The sequence below is a fragment of the Eublepharis macularius genome, chromosome 4, assembly GCF_028583425.1.
Source record: "Eublepharis macularius isolate TG4126 chromosome 4, MPM_Emac_v1.0, whole genome shotgun sequence".
Taxonomy (NCBI): Eukaryota; Metazoa; Chordata; class Lepidosauria; order Squamata; family Eublepharidae; genus Eublepharis; species Eublepharis macularius.
The window spans coordinates 114013052-114037616 of record NC_072793.1 but is presented as its reverse complement, the minus strand read 5'-3'; the positions used below and the strand labels follow the sequence as shown (position 1 = coordinate 114037616).

Sequence of the window (24565 nt, the reverse complement as noted above, 5' to 3'; positions counted from 1 at the left end):
CAAAAGAGGAAGGAAATTTACGCAGATTATGCCACAAAGAAGTGGAGGAGGGGAAAGAAGAGAAAAATGGTTTGTTTTTAATTTGCTTTTTGTACTAGAAGAATGAACTTGAGAGAAGAGGCAATCTATATTATCTCTAAAGACTTAGCTTGAGATTTACTCCAAACCTGGCATTCTCAACAGCAGTTTAAAGAGACTTTCAGCTCAGTGTTGAAGGTGGTGAAATTTGCAAAACTCACTGTCTGTGTGCTATGCATCCTGTTTAGCAACACGGAAGCGGTCACGTTCTGTCAGTCTTTGACAGATGTACTAAAATGTAAAAGAAATGGCCAGTATTTCTAGGTTTAAGACGAATGGTTAATGTTTATATATAAAGATAGCTTGGTGCTGCATTGCTTCCAGGACAGTAAAATCATGATTGTTCCAATTTTTCATTGTCATGATTGACTTTGTTGCTATTGAAACAGAATATATATATATATTTTTAGTACCACCGAAACCCGTGCATCTCCAGCTGGCTGGGCAGCAGAAAATTCCCCCAGCACCATCTCGGCCTTTGCCAGCAGATCCCAAGTCATCGAAAAGTCTCGTGCCTGAAGAAGAAGCAACACAAACATCGGCAGATATCAGTAGACTCATCAAAAAATTTGAAAGTATTAGGTAAGTTTTGCTGTTAAGTGTGTGTTACTAATGTCTAATGGCCTTATGGCTTTGTGAAAAATTATTTTTAAAAGTCTAAAAAAAGTAGCAACCCATGAATGATTCGTTCAACTACATAGCTGTCTGCTTATTGCTACTTGCGTTAAGTCTTTCTCGATACTCATGGACAGTTTTTAAATCTGCCTAATAGTGGCTGGTTGTTTATTGGTGAATGGTTGAAAGCAAGTTTATCAGTGGAAGCTTTCTTTACACGTCATTAAAAATTAATGAATTTCAAACTTCATCAGTAGATGCAAGCATGCTGATTGACTGCCAGCCATGAATCCAGGAGGAGGGCAAAAACATTGCCTTACACTAACAAGCTCTATGCCTTTTGTTCCTGAAATAAACATCTTGGGCAACAGTCTGGCTGGTTCAGTAGAGATTTCTTGATCAGCGTCCATAGGTGTGTTGTATTCTTGAGTATTAAAAAGGGGCTAGTAATGATTTTTTAATGATTTTTGTCCTCCTTGGGTTTTATGGTTTTGATATGAATATAGATGTACTTTGCTGGTCTTTTAATGACCTCTGTATGAACTGCTTCTATTTTGGATTAATTTCACGGAGCTCAGTGGCTTCCTGAAAATATTTCTGTTTAAACGTTAAAGGCTCATGCTTGTGGTTTTCATTTCATTATTTCCTTAAAAGCTAAATTCTGTTAATAGTTTGGTTATATAGTTCAGTACAAATGTTTATAGAGCCATTCTGATAAGTACTATGTTATTGTAAATAATTGAAAGCTAGGAGGGTAGAAGGCCAGCTCAAGACATTTTGTTTTTGAGGCAGAAATTTAAGTAGCAGTCCTCATGATCAGCAATTTTCTACCCTTCAGTGGCATTCTAAATACTGGCTGCCTGAGACAGGTTTTCTCATCCATGCCAGTGTTCAGGCTTACCCTAAAAAAGCTTGCACCTCTGACATCTTGATCTAGAAGTGTAAATGAATTAATAGTACTTGATTAAATATATGGTTGCAGGTAGTAGTTCAGGGACAGGCAAGCAATGGCAATAATCTAGACTTCCTTTTTATTTGCAGGCAGCCTGTTCGTGTTCACAGAAACCATTTAAATTTAGCTTTCAAAATGGAACCTGGAATGGACTTGTCTAAACAGTGTTGCCCCAGCATTTGTGATGTGGTGACTACCAGTTCCTCTCCTATAAACGAAAATAAAGAGATTGATGACCAAGAGATGGGTATGTTGTCTAGCACTGAAACGTCTAATGCAGACATAATGAAAATTAAAGAACTAAATATAGACGATACCACAAGCACTGGAGACTCTATCGACGTGAGCATCAGCAAAGTACCTACAGAAGATCTTGGTCATAAGGACTCCACTGTGGAGCTGAATGGCAATGGCAAAATTCCAAATAGAGATAGTGGCATTGACAGCCCTTCTTGTAGTGTAGCAGGAGAGACTTTTCTGAACGAGGATGGCTCAGAACAGAAAAAGACAACTGTGACTAGTAATCCACCAGAAATGGATAAAAAGAGTGTCATTTTTTCTGCGAGTGCACAAAAGAGAGATTCTGCTCAGGATGAAGACAGTGATATTGATGAGGGGAGCAGTGAAGAGCAGGAAACCACAGAGATTCCAAAGTTAGAGTGTGTGGACATAAGCAAGGTAAAATATTGACTTGTCTGTTCCCTTCATTTCAGCACATGATGTAGAAATATACTTTCAAAAATATTCTTCATAGTATTTCAGGTTGCCTTATATTGAATTGGAACATTTGTATGTGCACCTAACCTGTCCTGAGTCCTGACTAGCAGTCACTCTTCAACAGCCTTCAGGAAGACAGATCATTCTTGTGTGTGCAAGACATTGTTTCACCAGTCAGCTATGCCCCTTCCTTGTCTTTTACTTACAGTTCTGAAATCTTTTAAAATGTTTTGCTTAAGTGACCTTTTACATGAGTAGCTTACCGGTATTATTGGGTAACATGGTGCAAGCAGCCATGAGTCAAGCAAACGTTTTTAACAGTTTACAAATTGCATAGGATTTTTAAAGCTTGTTATTTGTATCAAAGGCTTATTAAAAAATGCTGCCAAGAAAAAGCTCGACCATCTATTATCACAAAACGTGTTTTTAAAACTAAAGCCATTTAATGACATTGTACTACTTTCTCCTGTTGGTCCCAACTCCCTCCCTCTTTGTATCCCTTTGTATGTCTCTCCTTCCTCATCTAGAGTCTGTTGTTCCACGAATCATGGAATCTTACTCGGTCTTCCCTCCCACTTTCTCCTTCTTTCTGTTCCTTTTTAGATGCTCTCCACTGTCTCCTCCCTCATCTACATCCTATGAATAGGGTGGCTGGATGGTTTCTGGCAAAATACTGCACATAGAGGAGAGGGGATCTCTGGTGCTCACAGGGAGAAAGACCTTTGAGTGTGCATGCTCCTGGCTCCAGCACGATGACATAACTTCTGGAAGTGATGTCATTGGGCTGCCCGCCTTCCTTCCTGGGCTCTGCCAGGCAGGTAAAGAGTCAAGGAGAGGCTTCCCTTCCTTCTCACCCATCAGCCGTGAGAGGAGGTGGGCACAAGGAGGTGAGGCTGAGTCCAGGAATGAGCCCTGCTCTCCTTTCCTCCTTGGCAAGGAGGGCCCACACTGCCCTCCAGCAGGCTGCTGAGTACAGAGGGAGGTCAGGAGGTGGGAGGGGTGGTCAAGCTCACCTGGCTTGCCTCGGTCACTCATCCTCCCCCACACAAAAATATTGGTATTTTCTTTGATGTTTTCCTAGACAGTCCAACAAAATACTAGACTGTCCAGGTGAAAACTGGACCCCTGGCAACTCTACCTATAAGGGTTCTTTTAATTTCCCCTTTTACCTTCAGTCTTAGGGTCTGCTTATATATGTGTTTAATTGGGGAAAACCCCAGCTGAACTCACATTTTATGTGTGACTGTGCTCACCTTCAAAATGATAATTGTTGGGGCAGGGGAAATGGGTTCACAAGAGCACATGTGGAGGATGGACCCTGCTTCATCATTCTCTGCTTTCTATCCATTGTGGTTTTGCAGATACAAAAAAGTCACGAGAGGTGGGCTGTTTGTCTTACTGCCAGAGATAAATGTCTCCATGTGAAAAAGGTGCCCCCATGGCTTTTTTGTATCTGCAGAAACATGCTGGGTAGAAAGCAGGAACCAACAAAGCCTCTTCTTCCACCTGTGTGCTTGTGAGCCCATTTCTCCCCCACAAAGCATTTTGAAGGCGAGTGCAATCACATGTAAAATATGAATTCAGCTGGGATTTTCCTTCATTAAATACATGTTTAGTGCATGTGTAATCAGGTTGGGATATGTGTAATATCCCAACCCACATGAACACGTGAAGCTGTTTTATATTGAATCAATACCTCTGGTCCATCAAAACCAGGTTAGTCTACTGAGACAGGCAGTGGTTCCAGGTTTTAGATCTACTACCTGATCCTTTTACCTGGTGATGCTGGAGATGGAACATGGGCTTATTTATTTTTATTTATTTAATTTATAGTCTGCTCTTCCTACAAGCATGCCAAGAGGTCCCATTGAGCCATAGATAATCCCGTTTGGCCCCTTAGTTGGCTGAATGCCAGACACAGCATAAGAGGTACCCTTCTGATTAACCAGAGGTCCATCCAGCATTCTATTATGCACCTTCTAGCAGGTGTTTTAGGCCATTTAGACCTGCTTGAGAAGCTAAAATGTGACTGCTGTTTTAACATCTGCAGCGTAGGACTTCTTGGCAGATGAATGGTTGTACTGGTTGATGATGTCTCAGCTGCCTTTCACTCTGCTGGAACCTATTTCTGAGGAAGTGAGAGGTCTCTGCTAGGTGATTTTCCTATAGCATTTTTCTGTGTTTGTGCCAGGTGTCAGTCTCGAGGCTCCCCAAATGCATTCCTTTCCTCCATTGTTTTCTGAATTTACCTGTTCTTTGCCTGTCTTATAATTTCCACCCGTCAGTGAATTTCAGCCCTTGAATCTTTGAAGCCTGCTCCATAGCTGCCTTGGGGCCCTTTGTGTGGAAAGGTGGAGCATAAATGCGATAAATGTCATCTGCCTAGCCACCACATTTAAAACTAGTACGCTCTTTCCCTTTCTCCTTGCTTCCTGAATATTTTTTGTCTTTCTGTAGCAACTAAATGTCTTTCCTTTACATTACCTTACTGGTGAATAATGAGAAATGTTTGTACCCAGGCAGTACTGAGTATGCTACAGTCATACATAAACACCATCTATGTATGACTGTAGCAAAAAATGATGCTCCACTCTCCAGGCCTTAATTCAAATCAATACCTTTCTGCATAAGCATGCATAAGTTAAGTAAGGTTCTCTCTTTTTGTGTGTGTTCCTAAGTCTTTCTTATGCATAGTTCTTAAATCTATGGAAAATTTTAAAGATTACCATTGACCACACTTTTTAGGATTGATGGAAAGAGGAACAGCATGATAGTACAAAGGAACTTAAAAGTTGCATCACATTTTCCCAGCCTCCCACCTTGCATGCACTTCATTGTTTGGGAAGGCTTCAGTCTGAAGACTGTGACTTTTGGACATCTAGTCAGTTAGCAGTTCCTAGTACTGTTGAGCAAGTCACTCCCACTTCAGTCAGACTTTAGAATGTTTTCAAAAATAACTCCTCACTTTTGTTACTCAGCCACTTGTGTCATATGGAGGACTTCCTTTTTCTTGCCAATTTAATTGGTGTACATAAACATCAGAGGTCAGCATCCATCCATCCATCCATCCATCCGATTTGTAGTCCGCTCTCCCCGCAAAGCAGGCTTAGAGTAAATAACATACAGATTAAAACAATATACAATAACAATATACAATAACAATTTAAAATGCATAACAGTGGGGCCTCCATTTGTATAAAGGTCAAAAGGCTTTCTTATTTCCTGTCACAGCTATTGCTTGGTGAATTTGGATATGAAAAGGAAAAGAACACTTTTGATGGCGGCACATAGGGGTGTCTGGCATTTAGATGAGCTTATTACTAATTAGACCTGTAAGGCATGGGCTCAATTTTCAGTGGGCTTTTGCTCTCTACATGACTGGAGTCAGTAGTTAATCAGCAACTTGTCTTTCCATTCTGAGACGTGTCACATACATAAATAGTTTCAGGTAGGTAGCCATATTGGTCTGCAGGAGAAGAGCAAGATTTGAGTCCAGTAGCACCTTAAAGACCAACAAGATTTCCAAGGTATAAGCTTTTGAGAGTCAAGTACAGCAGTTATTTGATGAAGGGAGCTTGACTCTGGAAATCTTGTTGATACTTAACAAATTAACAAAACTTATAGGCAGCCATGATAGTCCATTAGAGTAAAATTCAAAAATAACAGTGAGATAATGATAACTTTATTAGGACTAAATAAAAAGTTGCAAAGAAGAGAACAAACTACTCAGCAGACTGAATGTTAAAACAAATAAAAAACTGTTTGAGGAATGGGGGGAAAAGATGTTGCAGAGTAAGATGACAAAGTCTTAGACTACACTGATCTTTAAATGGACTGTTTACTTCTCATTTAATTTTAAGATTTGTAGACTAATTCTGTGTCATTTTAACCTATAATGTTCGCACTCCCAATCCTTTTTTCTCTTGATTAATCACCAGAAACATTTTGAAGAACTCAAAAGTTTGCACACATCTTTGCAACTTTTTAGATGATCCCTTATAAAGATACTATTTTACTGTGACATGATAAGTAGCCAGTGTTTATCTGTCTTTTTCCAGAAAGGGGCCTACTCACCAGTCTGTATTAACACAAGTTAGAGGTGTAGCTGTAGTTGCATGTTGCAAAAGAAGATGCATGGGATACTTGGTATTTTTCTCCAAAAAAAGTGTAATGTCTTGGCTAAACAAGGTATCTCAGTTTCATATAACTCACTCATGGATGTCAGAATTCTGATTGCAATATCAGCTTGTAAACACACAACTGCTGGGTTCCAAATGGAATGAGTCTATGAACTCTAGGAATTGTGAGCCTTCAGAAAATTCAGGCTTACTGCAGTTTCAGAATCCATCAAAGATACTGAAAAATTGATTCTGCACAGAGTCTAGTAGTAGATGGCTGGTGGAATAAGAAGATGAGGTAAACCATCAAAGCTGATGTATTGTCGAAGGCTTTCACGGCTGGAGAACGATAGTTGTTGTGGATTTTCCGGGCTGTACAGCCGTGGTCTTGGCATTGTAGTTCCTGATGTTTTGCCAGCAGCTGTGACTGGCATCTTCAGAGGTGTAGCACCAAAAGACAGAGATCTCTCAGTGTCACAGTGTGGAAAAGAAGTTGGCAGGTAATTTATATCTACTCAGGAAGGTAGTGTTGGGCTGAGTCATCCTGTAAGAGTTTCCCAGGGTGTGGAATGCTAATGGAGGGAAAGCTTATGAAAAAGCACAACCTTCAAGCACTATTCAGACCCACCCGAAAAATACAACAGATGCTATGATCAGCAAAAGACAGTAGAGACCCCCTCACCTCTGCAGGTGTATACCGCATACCCTGCAGCTGTGGACAAGTTTACATTGGGACCACACAGCGTAGCATCCATACAAGAATAAAAGAACATGAAAGACACTGCAGACTTGGCCATCCTGAAAAATCAGCAGTGGCTGAACATAGCCTAACTCAAACAGGACACAATATCCTATTCCAGGACACTAAAATACTGGACAACACTTTCAACTACTTCATCAGATTGCACAGGGAAGCCATTGAAATTCATAAGCTTAAGCACAATTTCAACAGGAAAGAAGAGACCTTAAGAATGAATAGAGCATGGTTTCCAGTCCTGAAAAACAGCAGGCTAACAAAATACTCTATACCCGACAATAGCCCTGCAGAGAAGATTAGCATATCAAGCACCAATCCATATGCAAAAGAACCTCCTCAGGATACAGTGAAGCCTCCCTCCATTAGCATTCCACACCCTGGGAAACTCTTACAGGATGACTCAGCCCAACCCTACCTTCCTGAGTAGATATAAATTACGTGCCGACTTCTTTTCCACACTGTGACACTGAGAGATCTCTTGTCTTTTGGTGCTATACCTCTGAAGATGCCAGTCACAGCTGCTGGCGAAACGTCAGGAACTACAATGCCAAGACCACGGCTGTACAGCCTGGAAAATCCACAACAACCATCAAAGCTGAGTTTTCATGCACTCTCAGGCTATTATTCTGGTAGGTGCTTGTCTTGGATGGCTAGCTTGCAAGTTACAGAAATAACAGAATCATAAGTAACAGGTACACTGAAAGCTGAAGTGCTGATAAAGGCATGACTTGTTACCTTTCTTCCTTACAGTAGTAAGGTTACAACTGACTCTGGTGGGAATAGAATTAGAAATAGTTTTCCTGTATCCATATGCATGTATATTATGTCTCAGACTAATGGTTTACTAATATGAATCAAGGCAGAAAAAAGGACAAGAATAATTGATTTCTGTGTCATTACAGTCATTAATGTTAGAGTGATAGTGGACATTAAGGCAAAATCTGAAATTCTGAGAAATGGTAGCTCTCTAAGTACCTGCTGTTGCCTTGCACAGTACATACATGATGAATGACTACATCTGTGACATAATGAAATCCATGGTGGCAAATCTCTAATTCATAACTATGAAGCTAGTCATGTGTATTTACTAAGAGATAACATTACAGAATTAACCAATCACTTTTAAAGTACAGATCAATATACTCAGGATCAGTTTTGCTAGCTGTTGTTTAGTTGTGCACGGCTTGGTGACTATATAGTTGCTTTTATATGAAACATTTTTCTTTGAGGTTTTTCATTTCACCTTTTCTAACAATACATATTGCACATTAAAAAAATTCAAACTAGGACTTAAAGCATTGTGAAGTTTTTATATGTGAAAAGAAATGCTGCATCTTTTATTATTAACTTGAATATTTGAATTTGAAATGGGAACGTGCCTGGAATGAATTTTAAATGGCTTCATTGAACATATAATAATAACAACAACAACAGTGTGCTTATAGGCTGTTCTTCTAGACAGATTAGTGCCCCACTCAGAATGGTGAACAAAGTCAGTGCTATCATCCCCACAATAGGGAGCTTAGGCTGTGTGACTGTTAATCTTTTAGGAACTTTGGGCATGCATGAATTATCTCTATCCCAACTTTTCCCAGCCTGCACAGTCATGTAATTCTATCTGGCACAGATAGATATGGAAGGCACAGTTTTGCTCCATTCATTCCTGGCTAGTTAGGTTCTAGAGATGAAGCTGGGAGGTTGCTGTTTTACCACTTAGCTTCTGGCCTGTGGGCTTCCACAGCATTTCATTTTTTATTCTGGTTAACACTGCAAGAGGTTGTTGAGAGATTTAGAGTAATGTCAGTATGCAGATGACACACAGCTCTCGCTTTCCTTTTCAGGGATATGGTGGAAATGGGCTGAAAACAATTGAAAACCAGCTGGGGTCTGGTGGCAGTGAAAGGCTGGTTGGATATGGGCAAACAAACTTAATCTTAATCCTGACTAAATAGAAATACTATTGGTAAAGGTTAGAGCCGAAGATGGATTGGTTATACAAACTATTCTGGAAGAGATTGCACTTCACTTGAAGGATAAACTTTGCAATTTGGGGGTAATATTGGATCCAGCTCAGGATAAAAATCTTCAAACTGGAAAAACTTGTGAACTAGAATTGGTTACTTCTCAGTTTGAAGTCCAGGTTTGGAGGGCAAGAACAAACCATAGTTTGCTAGTTTGGAAGTAGTGGCAGTAGTTTGAAAACATAAGCAATTATTCTTGATGTGTGCAAGAGGAGTAGATATTGAGTGAATTTGTGCTCCTTCATTCATATGATCGTAAACTGTGGTTTGTCTGGAACAAGGTGCTGTGGAAAAGTGGAATGTACAATGTGGCTGTCAGTAGGGGTGTGCAATTCAGTATTCCAGAGCTGAATATATACCTGAAAAATACCTCTTTGGTATTATTTGGGTATATCTGGCTTATCTGGGTGTATTCAGATAAATTAGTATTTACGTTACAGATATATTCTGGATATACAGGAATCTCATTTTAAAGGTTGCAGCAGCTTGTCCCCCCACCTCAGCAGACTTCTCAGGCAGTAGGAGGAGGGTGGGAGGAAGTCAACATTGTGTGTGGGTGGGTGTCAGTGTCAGTGCTGCTTGCTTGTTCTATGCCATTGCCAAGTATTACTAGGTTGGATCCTGGGATTCTCTGGTTTGATGTTGGTTCTTTTGGGCTTAAATCGGCCCTGTGTTCTGCCTAGCATCTTTGAGTGACACTGGTTCTGTTGGGATTGTAACAGTGTTCCTTGCTTCAGTTTGATTCTGGTGGAATTCTCTGGTTTGATGTTGGTTGTTTGCATTGGGAGGCTTTTGTTAATTGGTTGCTGTTGTTTGTTTGGCTGAGGCTTCCTGTGTCCTGGAGAAAGCCTTGGATCCCTCCTCCCCCCCCCCCCATAGGAAACAATGTTGAGTGTCCTGCATCTGGTCAGATGGTCTCCTCAGGAGTTGGTTGCTTTGGTGACAGGCCTGTGAGGGAACTTGGAGCTGGACCACAAGAGTTGAGCAAAATGAACCAGTTGATCCAACAGTGAAGCTCTACCAAGCCTCAGCCTAAATAGGCTGAGCGGTGATTTGGCTCAGCTGCATTTGCCAGCAGGTGTCCAGACTTAGGAGGCTCTGCTCTGCCCTGGCCATGGTTCTGCAAGGTAGTATCACTGTCAGAGTCCTGACCTGAGTCTGCAGGCTGCCAGCCTTGCACTTTGCCTTCTTTGTGCTACTTCTGCCTGGATCCTTTGCTGCTGTTGCTCCCTTGGTCTGAGAGGTGATCTGGAAGGACTAAGGGCCCTTGTTTATGTCTGGCCTGGCGGGGGCCCAGTGGTGGTCTCTGAGGCAGGTGACTGGGATATGTTTGCAGGTTCTGGGTGTTGCTAGAGCATGGTCATCTGGAGCCTCGCTTGCAGGATCTGATGGCATGGTCTCTGGTGCATGGCCAGTGGGTGCCTCTGCAATGCCAGGCCCTGCTGGTCTTCAGGCTCTTCCTCTGAACCCTCCAGGTCTGAGTCACTGACCTGGTCAGGGGGCTATTCAGAGGGCAGAAAGTAGTTAGGGGCAGCTTGTTCAAAAGCCTGTAGAATTGGATCCTTTGGGACAATTCGTTTAAAACATGGTGGGGGGAGTGGTTAATGGAGAGGCAGAATTAGGTACTCTGCAATTTTGGTGTAATTTGCTTGAAAAATGGCTCCAGCCCCCCTGGAACTATTTCCTTATAGGGAACAATGGAGCCGAATGTATTTGGAATTCCAAATAAAACCCAGATCTGAATACAATACTGTTATTTTTGGACTTGAATATTGGCAGTACTCAATATAAATTGTATTCCAGATACCCAATTCCAAATAATACTGGGTTTTTGGGTTTGTACACCCTTAGCTGGCAGGCTGCAACAAAGTGGAAAACCCCACTGTACATGTCTGAATCCAGGGAAAGAAGAGAGTTGCAGGCATTTTCTTATTCCCTCTTTTGACAGGCATTGGTAGGCTTTCTGGATAAATGTGGAAATGGGCTGAAAACAATTGGTATTTGGAGTTCCCCAGGGGAAGGGGCACAAATAGATAGAAAGGAAGCTTTTCACAGGCCTGATTCATTCTTCATTCAGTTGTTAGGAATGCTAGGGATACTTGTATTTGGAAAACTGGAATTTAACAGTAGGTTGTCTGAAAACACGTTTTACTTCAATCAGAGGTTTGAAATGTTAGTGTTTTCTATGTGCCAGTCTGTGGATGACAGATGTTATTTTGGACAGGCTTGCTTGCATTTCTGAATCCTATTTAAAGAAACAGAGTAGGTAGGCATACAGTGATCTTGACCATAGCCAGGTAGAAATTAGTGGATCTCACTTCACATGACTCATGTAATTCATGCCATGTTCGGCTTATTTATTTAAAAAATTTCTGTGCAAACTTTCCACCCAATTCAGGGTGGTGAACATTAAAACATTTCAAACATTAAAACAGTGTTTAAACTACAAGTGTATGTAAAACATTAAAAAGAATTAAATAAAATATATAAACACAAACAGAGAGGAGGGCTAATAAGAGTTAGCGTTTTGTGAGTTATGTACCATTGAGTTGCTTCTCACTTATTGTGACCCTATCAATTAAGGACCTTCAAAATGTTGTCATTAACAGCCTTGCTCAGATCTTGTAAACTAGAGGACGTGGCTTCCTTTATTAAGTCAAACCATCTCATTTGGTGTCTTCCTCTTTTCCTGCTGCCTTCTAACTTACCTGGCATTATTGTCTTTTCCAGTGAGTCTTGTTTTCTAATGATGTGGCCGAAGTGCAATAGCCTTAATTTCATAATTTACACTTCTAGGAGAAATTCAAGCTTGATTTGACCTAGAACCCACTTATTTGGTTTTTTTGGCTATTCGTGGTATCTGTAAAACTCTCCTCCAGCACAAGGAATAGAAAATTTTAACAATTTCAATTTATTCAGTATTAGCCTTAATTTTTTAAAAATTCATTGGTAGTCATTTTTATCTTCTTGATGTTCACCTGCAACTCTGCTTTGGCAGTTTCTCTTTTAACCATTATTAGTATTCATTTTGAGACTTCACTATTTTTTACAGTTGGTGTCAACTGCATATCTCAAATTATTAATGTTCCTTTCACCAATTTTTACTCCAACTTTTAAATCTAATCCAGCTTTCTTCATCATACGCTCTGCATATAGGTTAATTGATAGGGAGATGATAAACATCCTTGTCTTATACCTTTGCCAATTGGAAACCATTCTGTTTCCCCATATTCTGTCCTAACAGTAGCCTCTTGTCCAGCCAAATACTGTGGCACACTCATTTCTTTTAACTCCATCTGCAACTTTTCATGATCCACACAGTCAAAAGTTCTGCTGTAACTTATAAAACATAGGCCAACTTTCTTTTAGATTCTGCTCTATTAGCTGTTGTAAATTTACAATATGATCTCTAGTGCCTCTCCCTTCTCTGAATACAGCTTGAATATCAGGCATTTCTCATTCTATATATGGTAAGAGTCTTTATTGTAGAATCTTGTGCATAAGGAAATTAATGTAATGGTCCAATAGGTTCTGCAATCTTTGGCATCTCTTTTTTCAGCATTGTAATGCAGACCAAACATTTCCAGTCTGTGGGTCATAGTTTTGTTTTCCATTGTTGTTTTCAGATTCTTGTTAAGATTTTGATGGATTCAGTTTCTGTTGCTTGAAATAGCTCTATTAATATCCTGTCTACTTCTGATGATTTGTTTATCCCAGTTGCTTTGAGTGCAGCTTTCACTTCACTTTCTAAAATTGCAGGCTATTCATCAAAAGATTATTTGAAGGAATCCGTCATCCTTTTATTTCTTCTGTATAATTCTTCAGTATATTGTTTCCATCTTTCCTTTATTTTGTCCTGATCGGATACTGTATTTCCATGTTAATTTTTCAGCATCCCTAGCTGTGGTTTGAATTTTTCTGTACTGGCTGTTATAATAGGTCTCTTTGTTTCTGCATGCAGTTTGCTGAAAAGCTGTGTTTACATTTCTGACGCTATTTCTGTCACCTTTTGCTTCTCACCTATCTTTAGCAATTTTAAGAGATAGAAACATAGAGCTAGTAGTGTCCCCAAGGGTTATATAGTCCAACCCCCTGCACAATGCAGGAAATTCATAACTACCTCTCCCCTACTCCCCATGACTCCTGCTCTATACCCAGAGGAACTCAAAAAGCCTCCAGGATACCTGGGCCAATCTGGCCTCGAGGCAAATTCTTTCCTGACCCCTAAGTGGTGATCGGCATTATCCTGTGTATATAAGAAAGGGCCACAAGAATTGAACACTGGCTCATCCCTTCCTGCCCTCTGTCTCACAATCTGCCTAAATTCATACTGAGTTATAGAATCAGTTTTATCAGTCATCCAAATGAATTTCAACAGAGATAAATGTAAAGTTCTCATTTGGGTAGGAAAAATCAAATGCATAATTATAGGATGAAGGAGACTTGTCTTGGCAGTAGTATGAGAGAAAAGGATCTAAGGGTCTTAGTAGACCATACCTGGAACATGAGTCAGCAGTGTGATGTGGTAGCTAAAGAGGGAAATGCAATTTTGGGCTGTATCAACAGAAGTATAGTGTTCAGGTCATGCAAAGTGATGATATCGCTTTACTCTGGTTAGACCTCATCTAGTTCCTCAGTGGAACAGGCTTCCTTTGGAGCTTTTTAAGCAGAGGCTAGATGGCCATCTGACAGCAATGCTGATTCTGTGAACCTAAGCAGATCGTATGAGAGGGAGGGCAGGATAGGTTACATCAGTGCTTACTTCTTGTGGCCATTTCTTACGTGCCCAGGGTAATGCCGATTTCCACTTTGGGGTCAGGAAATAATTTTCTCTAGGCCAGTTTGACCAGGGATCCTGGAGGTTTTTAAATCATCTTTTGGGCACACAACAGGGGTCACTGGGGGAGTTGGGGGGAAGTAGTTGTGAATTGCCTGCATTGTGCAGGGAGTTGGACTAGATGACCCTGGAGATCCCATCCAACTCTTATGATTCTATGATTTGGCTACAGGAATACTCTTTGCACATTCTTCCTGTCTCTGGTTTTAGCCCACAGCTCTTCTGGTTCCTGATCAGTTAAATTTAGTAATGCAAATCTACTCTTTACATGGTATTTAAATTCTTCAGAAATATTATTTAGATTGTATTTTGGCACTATGATTCTTTTAAGGTTTATCTTCAGCTTTATTCTATTTTTGATATTAACAATTGGTGATCTGTACTACAATCAACTCCTGGTCTTGATTTAGCAGAGAGACTAGCACTTCTCCATCTTCTGCTTCCAATTATGTAATCTGTTTGATTCCTGTATTGGCCGTTCAGTGATTTCCATGTGTATGATTGTCTATTTGCAATGAACAAATTGTTGGTTTCACATAATTCTGTGAGTTGTTCTCCTGCTTCATTTCATAATCCTAGTCCAAATTTTCCGACAACATTTGATTCTGCTTTGTCTCTTACTTTTGTATTCCAGTGGAAAAAAGCAAGAGTCCAGTAGCACCTATAGGACTAACAAAATTAGTGGTAGGGTATGAGCTTTCATGAGCCACAGCTCACTTCTTCACATACAGCTAGAATATTGTTGCCAAGTAGGCCCCCTCTCTTGCTTTAAGGCCTGCCATGAACTGTGTTAAAGTTTCCTGCATTGCTGTTTTACTGCTACACAAAGATTGCCCTGCACGCGTGTGTTCTGGTACACGTGTCAGTTTCCTGCCTGCGTGTCAACTACCTTGCTGCTGCAATAGACTGTGTAGTTTACTGACTCCATGTTCGGTTAACTGCACAAAGGACTCTCTTCCTGGGCAGCCCTGCCCAGACCTGTATCTGGACTTCCCAGTGTGTGTTTGGACTTTATCACAAGTGTGTCCCGTGCCTGCATAGCCATCTACCACGGACCGTGCCTGTTCCCTGCTTTGGACTGTGTTTTGTGTGCTGTTTCCCCTGCCTCCATGGAAGCCTGCCTCATATGGGCCCAAGCCGCTGCTAGCAGCCGGGCGCCTGCCGGGGAAACCTCCAGCGAGACTGGCTAGGCGCTCCCTGGTCAGTTCCCGCCTGGAGCCTCCCGCGGGTCGGTCCCCGAGTTTGCCCTTGCTACCGGGCAGCCTGCAAACCAGCCCCAGCCATGCGCAGCCGGCATCCATGTTCTTAGGCAGCCAGAAGACCCAGAGGAAAAGACTGCTTTGGGAAGCCATTTCGGCGAAGCGGGCACACCACGTCCGCAGCGAGAGTACCTCGCCCCGCTCAGCATATCTTAGGAGCCGCCCTGGAGAAGGAACTAAGTGCCGACTATCCCAAGCACTTAGAGAATGCATCTCAAAGAAACCTCCGCATTCCAGAGCTGATGACATCAGGACAAGCCCTGTCCGCTGGAACATCCTTTCAGCCCACTTGGATTTCCCCCTCCCTCTTTTTTCCCCTCTTCCTGAGGTGTCACTTATCACAATCTGATTACCAAAGTGGCCCATCCAAGCCATTCAGTAACCCATTAGAGCCTTTGTTTTAAACTGTGAGTACCACCAAGTACAGCACCAGCCCCAGGGTACGTTTTGGGGTATTTAAACCGGTCTCTCAGACCGCATGGTGCGCGTGCCATCCTATCCAGAATCCCTTGCTGTCCGTCTGTGGTCCCAGTGCTGGCATTGGGCCACCTCGCTGTTGTGTCTCTGCTTCGCTTCGGGATTGTGAGTATTCCCCACCATCGTTGGGAACCAGCTAATGCGAAAGTCTCTGCATTTCCTACTCTGTATTTCTTAGATCTTGTATGTTCTCTTGTATGCTTGTGCAAGTTTAGGCTTACGCCACATTGTTAGCAAATACACGTGATTGAAACTATTTGTAGTCTGCCTCTTTTTCACTAGAGTGTCTGGAATCGGGACCTCCGTAAACATAGGTTAAGATCCGCGCTAATTTTAAGTTACAGACTGCTAAATCTAATTTCCCCCATTAATAAGAGCAGTTCTGGTAACAATATGAGTCCATCTGCTTTGTATTCCAGTCTTCTATGATAATTGGTGCATCTTGTTTAGGTGTATGATCAATTTCTTCCTGGACGTTTGTGTAAAAGCTTTCAATTTCTTTTTCTTTGGCATCTGTAGGAGGGTCATCAATTTGAATGACGTCTATGTTTATAGGCCTTCCATGAATATCTGATTGATATTATTGTCAGATTTTGCATTATAGCTCCTGATTGCTTGTGCTACATCTTGCCTCACTATAAAAGCAACACCATTCCTTCCAAGTTGGTAATTCAACTGTAAAATACTTTGTAATTTTCTGACTGAAAATGTCCAAATCCAATCCACTTTAGTTCACACACACCCAGGATTACAATGTTTAAACATTCCAGTTCTTGTTTTACAATTTCAAGTTTACCTAGATTCATTCTTCTCACATTATATTTGTTGCACAGATTTGAACTTTCCTTTTGCATCTGTTCACATCGGCAACTGGACTTCCTTTCAGCTTTAATCCAGTTGCATCTGCATAATTAAGAACTGCATTGTTCATACTTATCTTCTGCTCTTCTGCAGTAGCCAATCGCCTTCTGACTTATCTTCCAGTACTATATCTTCTTTTGTTTTGGGTTGTCTCATTATAGGGTTTTCAAAGTAAGAGATTATCAGAAGTAGCCCACCATTGCCATCTTCTGCACAGTACTAATCAGGGCTAGCTGAAGAGTCACTGCAGTTGTCTGTGAAAGATCCTCTGCCAGTGTCACCTTCTACTTCTGCTGCTGCCTAGTAGCTATCCTTCAAGGATTTCTCCGCTCTCATCACCATTGGAACTTCAATTCTTTTCTGCTGATGTGGGCATTGATTCCTGAAAGGGGTGAATGCATCACTTGACCATTGCACCTTGAGTGACTCTGCTAGGCATTTAGACTCTTGATTGATTTAAAACTCCTGATGGTATTTCGCTCAGCTTCACTGACACATCAGACCCCCTCACCATGTTAAGGTGTATATCCAAGAGAGGGAAGGAGTGAGGGAAAGCAAAACAAAACAAGCGTTCAGAGTGTTAGTGATGTATATTTCCAAACATCCATGTTTAAAACAATGTGTCCATTTTCTCTTGTTGTTTTGCAGTAGTGTGATATGTTCCAAGATTCTGAAGACAGGACTTACTGACGTAGAGATTTTAGAGTTTTTTTTAAAATATGTCTATGGGCAGATTTCTGTTGATTATGATTTTTTTATGTATGGTGGATCACACCCTTTCCATGCAAACCACACATTTCCTCTGCATGGTACTTACAGACTCCACCCGTACTCTTTTACAGTTCTTCACATTTGTGAAGCATTTGAGCTATGTGAAGGATCAAATATGGCTTTCCTAGTCTGTGGGGAAAGACATATGTTGGTAGGCAAAACATTGCTTCACATTTTTTGCATAGCTGTGTCTTTCTGCACTACCGGGTCTAAGTTAAAGGGAGTTGGGAGTCAACAGTGTGTCCAACAACTTGCTGTGCTCATGGGGGCTGCGGCCTGGTGACATTACCTACCTGTTCCTACAGTTGGAGAGCTCATAATTAATAAACTTATATTTGGGAAGTAAAAGAGGGCAAGTAGGGTCAAATTAAGAGTGCAAGAGGATGGACCTAAGAAGATACTCTGCCCTCCCTCATTTTCTTTCCCCCTTTTTAGACCAAGAGGAAATAGAGCTCTTAAGGATGGTTGGCAGAGTGATTTCAGTAAGGAAATAGAGAAATACATAAACGTAGATTTGGAAAAGCTTTTCAGAGGATCCAACTTCTCTTATAATTATGACTGGAAGCCTCTTGAAAAATTCTTCGGTTATTGATTCACACGTACCTTGTGACCTGAAAAAGATAATATTTTCAGTAGGTATGATAGTATATTCTCAGTTATATTTGAAAAATGTCATTTATGCTATGATGTCTGGTATGTATAAATGTTATATTAACTGTACTTAGTTTAGTTTGTAATAAACTTGTTTCTGTCGTACATTGCAATAGGTGAATCTGCATTATTTAATTGGTTCAGTAGGTATTGGATTTATAAAGAGCTTCCTTCCAGAGAGTCAGACAATTGATCCATGCAACCTAATACTGTCTAGTCTGGTGATCAGCTCCATTCCAAAGTCTCATAAAGGTGTTAGCAAATTAAGATCTTTTAACTTTAAGAAGCCAGGGACTGAATCTGGACACCAGATTAATTTGTAAAGGTTTTGTATTATGTAACCATGATATACTCTAGTCTAGTTAGTCTTGATTATGGGACATAAAATAATTATGTGAGTGAGATTTTATTTGCTAAATAAAGTTATGATGTCTTCCTTTGTATACAGATATAGATAGGAATTTTAAAAATGTGATAGTGAATTTGCCAATAATCTTTTAAAAATTGTCTCAAGCCAGTTTAATGGAAATATTTATTCAAGTTACACTGACTTCTTTTAACATTTAACTGTTGTGTATCTTATGCATACAAAAATTTACAGAATCTTACAAGAAAAGACAATAATAATAATGGGCATGTGTGTGTAAAAAGCAGAAAGGACAATTTCAGACCAGTGTTGCATACTGATGTGAATAACATATTCCAGAAAGTTAAGGAAGTTCTCATATCATTGTTGCTGTTATTGCCTTGTTCTTTCAGACGTGCCCAAATTATATTTTGTTTTAGAGTGTCAAACTAGTAGTCTATAGGAAGAAATGGTAGATATTTTCATAGCTCCAAAACAAGCAGTGAAGTCAGACATAAACTAATTAAAAACAAAACAAAATCCGCATAATACCTATTTTTAGGACCAGCTACAATAACCAAGGATAATCCAATCTTGTCAGTTCTCAGAAGCTGAGCAGGGTCAGCCCCAGTTAGTACTCGGATGGGAGACCAGCAAAGAAGTGTAGGATTGCTGCGCAGAGGCAGGCAATGGCAAACCAACTCTCTTGCCTTAAAACCCTATGGGTTTGCTCTGTCAGCTGCAACTTGATGCCAGAAAAGCAAAAAACTGCATGCAAACTTTTTTAAAAAACCTTCTCATGGAATATTTTTATTCTTTACATGGAATTTTAAGTATTCTTCAATTTTGAAGACAAAAATGCAAGAATATAATGCAATACAAAAACATACAATTAAAGAATATAAGCTGAAAGTCTAAGAAAAAGAAAACCCTCAATGGCATATAGCCAGCCACCCAAGACTTCTTTCTAATAGGATGAAAGTTTTGGTTCCAGTATTTAACAAAAAGAGTACTATTCTGAATAAACAGTATCTTATTTGGAACGTCTTGTCTCATTACAGAAATCTTATCCATTAATATAATGTGCCACAACTTGCTGCCCACATCTTCAGCACTTACTTGACTTATTTGATTATAGGAGTATATCTATAAATGACCTTAAGACATTTTTCTTCTAGTATACACATTTTTGATAGTTGTTTTACATTCCTAAAATGGTAGGACAATTGTAAAAAAATTGTGGAGATGGGTGTGCAAATGTTCAGGCTCTGCAGAACTCTTATTCAGGCTAGATATTACTAACTTTTTTAAAGGAGGTGGAGAAGAAAAAGGTGTTTCAATCCATGATTTTAAAGGTTTTTTCTTGCCAGCATCTCTGTGCTTAGTACCAGTGGGCAAGTATATTTACATTGGCACCTTTGGATCAATGCAGCCGTAAACAACTTTTATCAAGAAATCTGCCTTCCAGACATCTTTTCTAGGACTGTTTAGTATTGCAGTGCCTTTTGAAGAAACTAGCACGATCAGGACTTTGTGGGGCAAGCTCAAAGGCAGGGTCCTAGTGCGAGAAATAATTACGCAACAGCTTTGTTGGATAAAGACAGGCCACAACTTTATTGGTTACAGGAAGGAAAAGGAGCGTTGGCAGTGTAGGGCACGGATCCCAGCATCGGGTGACCCGCCTGCCAGCCGATGACTCTCTCACCCCCTCAGCACGCCTGCTGAAGGGGGACACCCCGGGATGACGTTTTATGGGGTCCACACCGGGCGGAAGCCTCTGGGTGGTTCCCCCATCACCTGAAGCAGGCATGCCCCGGCAGCCCCCCGAGCTGGGCCTGCCACTGCCATGCCTGGTCCAAGATCCCTTATGGGGATCCCCATCTATGGGAAATAGTGCCAGCAGGCCCTGATTTCCCCCAAAGGGATCGGTGCCCAACGCCCAACCGCCTAACCCAAAGTTGTGACAATTTTAACAAGGAGACTTTTCCAAAGAGTCTCTTCAGTTAACACCAAATCAAACAGTATTCCAGACCATTAACAGAGAACGCTAACCGTATGCTAATACAAAGCCAAACCTGACTTCCATGGGGCTTAAGACGCTAACCCAGATGTAAATAAGCGGAGGGTGGGAGGGGTTCGCAGTTCCGGAGCCGACTGGACAAGACGCGCTCGGCCCCGGCTTAAATAGTTTTGTGAGGACCTGAGGGAAAACCTCTTCCCTCAGGTCCTGCAACGGCCCTCAATTGAATTTCCCAGCCAGCCACTGATTGGCTGGCTAGGAATTGCTTCCGTGCGGCTCGTATTAGAGCCGCGCGTTGCAGAGCCGGGGCTGAGGGGAACGCACGCCTGCTCGTCCTCCCCTGCCTGCAAGCCCCGCAAACACCGAGCCCCGGTAAGAGCGGGGCTGGGGGCTTTCCTTCCATAGATTTTGTACAGCTCTAGGAGGATTAAAATGCTCCATGTCATGACAGTCCCTTGAGATTTTTGTTTCACAGCCCAACACATCAATGTCATTGTGCTTTTATTATGGTGTGAGCACATGACTGAATATCTATCTGTTCTCCAGTGCAGAATGACAAGAGAGAGCTTATTAGTTTTGATAATGCGTCCGTTTTCTGAGCTGCTGACATTTTATGTGACATGTTAGCTTTGATACTTCTAAAAGAAAAAATGACATGAAAGAGAGGTTACAGTCATTAATTCTAACAGTTTTTCAGGGCCATGTTTAGTTGTTCTGAGTATAACTGTGTCAAGTTATTTTAGCTAGGTAACTGTGTTCATAATAAAGGTAGGAATAGGGGGAGAGCACAGAAGGGAGATATGGAAATATTCTGGATCTATACCAAGTAGTATCAGTGGGAGAAGCCTTTTTATATACAACTAGATAATCTTATTACATGGAAACTTTCTCATTCATCTCAGTAGATCAAAAGCATATGATTTAGACTTTAGATGGCCAAGGTACACAGCATCCAAATTCACTATTTCTTTGTCATCTCTGCCTGATACTAAGCAACATAAAAAGTATTTAAACTACAAACATACCGAAAATGAAAAGAACACCTCAACGTTTTAAGTACAACATACTAGTACATAAACTGTGTGAGAAAAAAAACATTCACATTATTAATCATAAGGCTCCATTTTGTATTAATCATTAGTATTAATCATTATTAATCATAAGGCTCCATCTGTTGAATCATTTGATTCCATACACCAATATTTTAAAGCATTTTCTTTTTAAATCTAATGATTTATAAGGTATCTTTTAATTTATCCATCCAGTCCTCTTTACTTGGAGAAGTAGTTTTCTTCCAACATCTAGAAACGCCATAACTTGAGAAGATAGTAATATGATATAGTAGCTATGAACATGCCTAAATAAAACCTGATTTGTGAGCTGCATGATGCTCAGATCCTGGCTGCAATCAAGCATGATTAGCAGTCTTCGTCTATGAATTTGGCATGTGACACAATATTTAGTAAGCATAGAGTGTCTCAAATTGACTTAGCTTAGATCTTGCAGCAGATTTAGTTGCAGAGGTAAATTTTACCATTAGTTTGAGTGAGACTGGGGACTGGAGAAGGGGAAAGATATTCCATAGTGATAGACAAGGACGAACTTCCCTTTTTTTGCCAAATGGCAAAAGCAGTTTTGACTTATTAGATAATTTTATCTTACTAGTCTCATTTTATTAATAGTCTTCAAAAAATGAAGGTTTTTGGAAAAGCAACTGCCATTCGTATATACCTTTGAATACTTTTGAGGTGAAGTTATTGAACTTGCTTCTACAACTAAGACTGCAGAAGCATAATGTTGGAAAATACTTGGATAAATTTCCACTGCCTAGCAGGGGACTAAAAAATGTTGACAAAGGCTAGTCTGTTGCAGCAAAAGTGAAAAAGACCCATGGTATCTAAAGACTGACTGTTGTGACACTAGCTTATATAGGCAACAGTCTACTTCAGTGTACACCCAAAATGAATTGAGAAAGTGGAGATAGTTTCATTTATTGTACAGTATCTTTCACACAAAACCAGAGTTAGCCTGCCCCTCCTCCACCATATCTTGCTGTCCTCTGTTGCTTTCAACAATTTTCTTTTAGTCCAGCTTATCTCTACTAGAGGTGGGCACGAATCCAATTACGACCCAAAAAAACACACAACCAGGCCAGTTCATGATTCACGAACCACGGATCATGGAAGCTCCTTTCTACGAACTTCCACAAACTGGTTACTGGTTCAAGTTCATTTTGGTCGTATTGGGAAAGGGACAGTTTAAATGGCCATTTCCCCAAGAAAATGGACATTTAAACTTTTCCTGCAGCTTGCAAGCGGCAGGTCCCTTTAAACTATCAGCTGGCAGGCGGCATGGGGGGATTCCCCCCCCCGCTGCCTGCCAGCTGATAGTTTAAAGGGACCTACTGCTTGCAAGGCAGGAAAGGGCCCTTTAAACTGTTAAAGGCCCCTTTCCTTGCTGCTGCTAAGCAGCCGGAAAGGGGTATTTAACCCCATGAACCACAAACTGGTTCATAACTGGCCCCAGTTGAGTGCCAGTTCATGGTGTTTGGTTCGTCAAAATCCACGAACCACGAACCTCATGGTTCGGGGTTTTTTTTTTTGGTTCATGACCATGTCTAATCTCTACTATTGGAGCTGGGCTGGGGAAAATAACTCTTAAGCAACAGAACTCAGAGGCTAAGGAGGGGGACTGGGTGGGGTTTTTATGAGCTCTGTTTTTGTTTTAAAATCTGCCCCACTTATTTCAGTTATGAATGGATAAACATGTGCCTCAAAATGTGTGGATTGCCTCCAGTCACATCCCGCTTGGGTATATTTTGTCCTCAATCAAATAAATGGAGATAAATATGTGTTTTATTGGGACAATAAAAAGGAAGAATATTTCCCCAATGGGAATCACATACCATTGCAAGAAACATGTAATAAAAGGACTCTTTATTTCCCCTGTATTTAGAAAGGTTATTAAAAATTGGAATTGTATTTTTCATTTCAGTGTTCTGAGCCTCAAAAGCTGTTTAACATTGCAAATGAACTTCTTCATACTGAAGAGGCTTATGTTAAAAGACTTCATCTTCTAGATCAGGTAAGTTTTTTTTAATTGCATTCCTTATCCTGCCTTATGTCAGACTTTTATTTTTATCTTCAGCCACAACAGTCTTTCAGGCCATTTTTCACCACATTGGCTGTTGTCTTATCCAGATTTATCACTTTTGTCAATAATGATCACTTTCACCCAATTCTACATGAGATCCACATTACGATAGCCACATACATCACCTTTTCCAGTTACATCCTTTTCACACTAGTAGATTTTATGATTACTACAAGCTGTTAGGTTAAGACTCCTGTCACAGTATCTACCATAACTCATCCATTATTGAATGAATGAGTCTTTAATGGTTGCTGAACTCCCATAGCAACGGCTAAGAATGTGGGTCTTCTCGAGAGCAACACTGCAAGTGGTTTCTGAAAGTGGTTCATACTACAGCATGAACAGTATATGAAAGAATGTATTTTCTTCTTTCTTTCTACAGTGGGGTTAGTTCCTTCATTGCACATCCTGGAGGATGTGCACATTTTCTGTCAGAAACTCATCTGATTATATTTTTTATTTAATTTATTTTACAAAATATATACCCCACCTTTCTGTCCTCACAAAGGCAACTAAAGTGGCTAACATAGTGTACATATTAAAACCACATCTTAAAAACCATTAACAATAAACACATCATAGGGCAAAACCAGAGCTCAAATACATACAAAAACATAAAAATAACAACTAAGACAATGGGCAGAGAGGAGGGATCACTGAGGAAATGCCACTTATGGACGATGGCAATAGAAAGGGACAGATGAGTCTCCCTGGGGAGAGAGTCCCAGAGTTTTAGTTCCACAATTGAGAAGGTCCTCTCCTAGATTGCCACTGCCTAATCTCAGGTGGTGGTGGTGGGGCACCCGATAAAAGTCCACTGAGGATGACCATAGTGGTCAGTAGGTTCATAAAAGAGTAGGCAGTCCTTTAGGTATGTTGGTCTCAACAGAGCTTTAAAAGTCAGCACCAGCACCTTGAATTGTGCCCAGAAA

At 40.7% G+C, this 24565-nt stretch overlaps 1 protein-coding gene across 2 annotated transcripts in view; it reads left to right on the top strand.

The window, feature by feature from the left end:
- Window positions 1–24565, top strand: part of FGD3 (FYVE, RhoGEF and PH domain containing 3) — a 167474-nt gene that overhangs the window by 79541 nt on the left and 63368 nt on the right. For both annotated transcript variants that reach the window (XM_054978320.1, XM_054978321.1), the window contains exons 3-5: window positions 489–660; window positions 1735–2323; window positions 23475–23564. In XM_054978320.1, coding sequence (XP_054834295.1) covers window positions 489–660; window positions 1735–2323; window positions 23475–23564 — 851 coding nt within the window. The remainder of the gene's footprint in view (window positions 1–488; window positions 661–1734; window positions 2324–23474; window positions 23565–24565) is intronic.